The following is a 2,816-nucleotide window of genomic DNA, read 5'->3' on the forward strand; positions in this document are numbered from 1 at the left end:
GGGGGGGGGGGGGGGTATTGTAATCCACAGGGGGGCCCAGAAGAAAATCTTTGGGAACCACTGATCTAAACAGTCTTATTGCTACTAAATGTGTGTGGCAGTGTATTTATTCTTTGTGATCATTCAACTTTCTTTTGTTCTCCTCTTGTTTTGTAGTCTATTAAGGATGTTTTTAGCCTGCAAAGTGTATTCAGACTGCAGACATTTATAGCACTTAAATGTAATTTTAAGATTTCAGGATTACAAGACAAACTTGCTACAGGTTTGTTGAACTTATTTTAAAAGCTAAATACTGAAGTAAATTACATTTTCTTTACTGCTTTAATTTCTGCCAAGTATTTAAAAGTGAAAGAATTTACTTTAAGGACAGGAACCCAAAATAAGTAGAGTGTCTGGAGTTGGGAACCACATTCTGTCATCTTTGCTTTTTACAGATGACGTGGTTCTTTTAGTGTCTTCAAGTCATTAACTTTAGTGTGCACTGGGGAGGTTATTCTTCACCTCTTTCAAGTGAAGAAAAAGGTGGAATTCTCACTCTGGGTCGGGAGTAAGTCCTCGCCTCAAGCACAGAAGTTCAAAAAAGTTCACATAGATGGCAAGATGGAGTGGAGCAAGGATTACCAGAATAGGACCTTGTCTGCTATAATGAGTGCCTGTTGTGGTAAGAAAGAGCTGAACAGTTTACTGGTCCATCAACAATTAACCCTCATCTATCATCATGACGTATGGATTACAACTAAAAAATGGTATCCCAGTTTCAAATGCCTGAAATAAGCTTCCTCCGTAGGGTGGCCAGGCTCATCAGCCTTAGGGATAAGATGATAAGATGGAACTCCATCATCTAGACTGAGCTAAGAGTAGAGCCTTTGCTCCTATTTATCAAAAATAGTAAGGTGAGGTGGTTCAAGCATCTGATTAGGATGCCTCCTGAAAGCCTGACTGTGGAGGCTTTCCATCCCACAAAGGAAAAGAGACCAGGGCAGACCTAAAACTCACTGAAGAGATTATGAATAATCTCTGCCCTAGGAACACCTTTGGATCCCCCAGGAGGTGCTGGAGAGTGTCAATGAGGAGAGGGATGTCTGAGTTTCCCTCCTGGAATTGTTTACCTCTGTGACCTGACTACGAATAAGCAGAAGAAAATAGATGAATGGACTATTTATTTAATCTTTTTTTGTATGTGAAATGTTACAGTGACAGATTTTTTTCTTTTCTTCTTTTTGGGAGTCAGAATTTTAGATGAAGTGTGATACCTTTACCCTTTCCTCTGCAGTCTGAAGTTCCCACTGTGTTTCTGATAAAGCTGCATCCAATTCTTCTCCAAAATGCAGACGGTTGTGCAGCTCCTGTGTCAGGGTTTGCAGAGCTTCACCTGTTTGCCAACTCTCCACTTCAGGACTCAGACTCTCTGTCTGAGCTTTGAACTGTAAGTCCTGCTCCAGATGTTCAGAACGGGCTTGGAGCACCTTGATCTCATAGTTCTGATCGTCTATCGATAAGTGGATCTGTTGTAGACGCCTCTGCATCTCTGTGGGAAACAAAGAGTCTTGTTTAAGAATTGTAAGAGAATAAAATCACTCATGTTGAAAATGTAAAAAGATTTAAACATATACCTTGTTCTCGTTCCATTTCTACCTTTAATTCTTTCTCCCAGTCTTCTCCGTACATAAGGTCAATCTCATTCTGCTTCATCTGAAACTCCAGTTCCTTCAGTTCCTGTGCCAGGCCTGGATTTGGATCAGGAACTGCAGCAGATGTTACCTTATGTTCCCACAACTCTGTCTCCTTCTCTAGAGCTTCAATCTGGGTCTCCAGGTCATGAAGCTTTTTCTGTTGTTGTAGAATCTCCCTAAATGGAGATTTAAGGGGATCTGGTGGAAGTGGATTCATGATGTTGGGAGTCATTTGGGGAGTGGCAGTAGACACTTGTGGTTCTGTTAACTCAGCAAGAGATGAAGACAAAGTTTTGTTTGGTTTAGTCCTCCTGGGGAGTGTTGAAGGAACCAAACTGAAGGCCTTTTGAGGACCTTTGTGTTTGACTGGCTCCAGTTCAGACAGTCTCTGCGGGGGAGGATGTCTGTCATCAGATGGTTTCTGTGGAGCTTCACTGAGGCTGGGACCATTTCGCCGCAGAATGAACTGGACTTCTGCAGCGAGGGGACCCAGTTTAGCCAGCTGCTGCAGAGGACACTCATCAGCGACCAAGTTTCTCTCATTTCCTTTAAACTTCATGATCAAAACATACCGACCTGTCTGACCTGTATGTGTGAAACAGTCATATAAAATGTATTATTCAATAGCACAGTTTAGTTTAACTGACAAAGAGATGAACGTGATTTAAAAAAAATTGGTTTATGTTGGCACCGCTGAAAAATTTAATGTTGCGCATAAAGGAAATATAAAAAATATTAAAGTACACTGCTGTTCTTAATCATTTCAATCCTTTGAAAGATAAACAAATACACCTGCAAGACTTTCTTTTGAGCCTTTGGTTTTGAAAATAGTGATTGAATTTTTAGAAAAATTGTAAAGTAAATTGGAAAAACTTTCTTTCCCTCTTGGTGTTCTTTCTATTTTCTTGCCATAGAAATTCTTATTTAATTGAAATTTAAATTGGACCATAAGGACAAATTCTATTCAAATTATTCTATTCTATTTCATCCTTCCATCCATCTTCTTCTGCTTATCCGGGGTCGGGTCGCGGGGGCAGCAGCCTAAGCAGGGAGACCCAGACTTCCCTCTCCCCAGCCACTTGGGCCAGCTCCTCCGGGGGAATCCCAAGGCGTTCCCAGGCCAGCCAAGAAACATAGTCCCTC

At 41.3% G+C, this 2,816-nt stretch overlaps 1 protein-coding gene across 7 annotated transcripts in view; it reads right to left on the bottom strand.

Annotated features, from left to right (window-relative positions):
- Positions 1 to 2,816, bottom strand: part of LOC108243981 (ras association domain-containing protein 7-like) — a 16,380-nt gene that overhangs the window by 8,313 nt on the left and 5,251 nt on the right. For 5 of the 7 annotated variants that reach the window (XM_037979897.1, XM_025008969.2, XM_017429787.3 and 2 more), the window contains 2 exons: positions 1,614 to 2,258; positions 1,254 to 1,528 (listed from right to left, as the gene is read on the bottom strand). In XM_037979897.1, the coding sequence (XP_037835825.1) occupies positions 1,254 to 1,528; positions 1,614 to 2,258 (920 nt within the window). The remainder of the gene's footprint in view (positions 1 to 1,253; positions 1,529 to 1,613; positions 2,259 to 2,816) is intronic. The other 2 variants (XM_037979899.1, XM_037979898.1) reach the window with 2 other exon arrangements.

The sequence above is a fragment of the Kryptolebias marmoratus genome, linkage group LG15, assembly GCF_001649575.2.
Source record: "Kryptolebias marmoratus isolate JLee-2015 linkage group LG15, ASM164957v2, whole genome shotgun sequence".
In the NCBI taxonomy this organism is placed as follows: domain Eukaryota; kingdom Metazoa; phylum Chordata; class Actinopteri; order Cyprinodontiformes; family Rivulidae; genus Kryptolebias; species Kryptolebias marmoratus.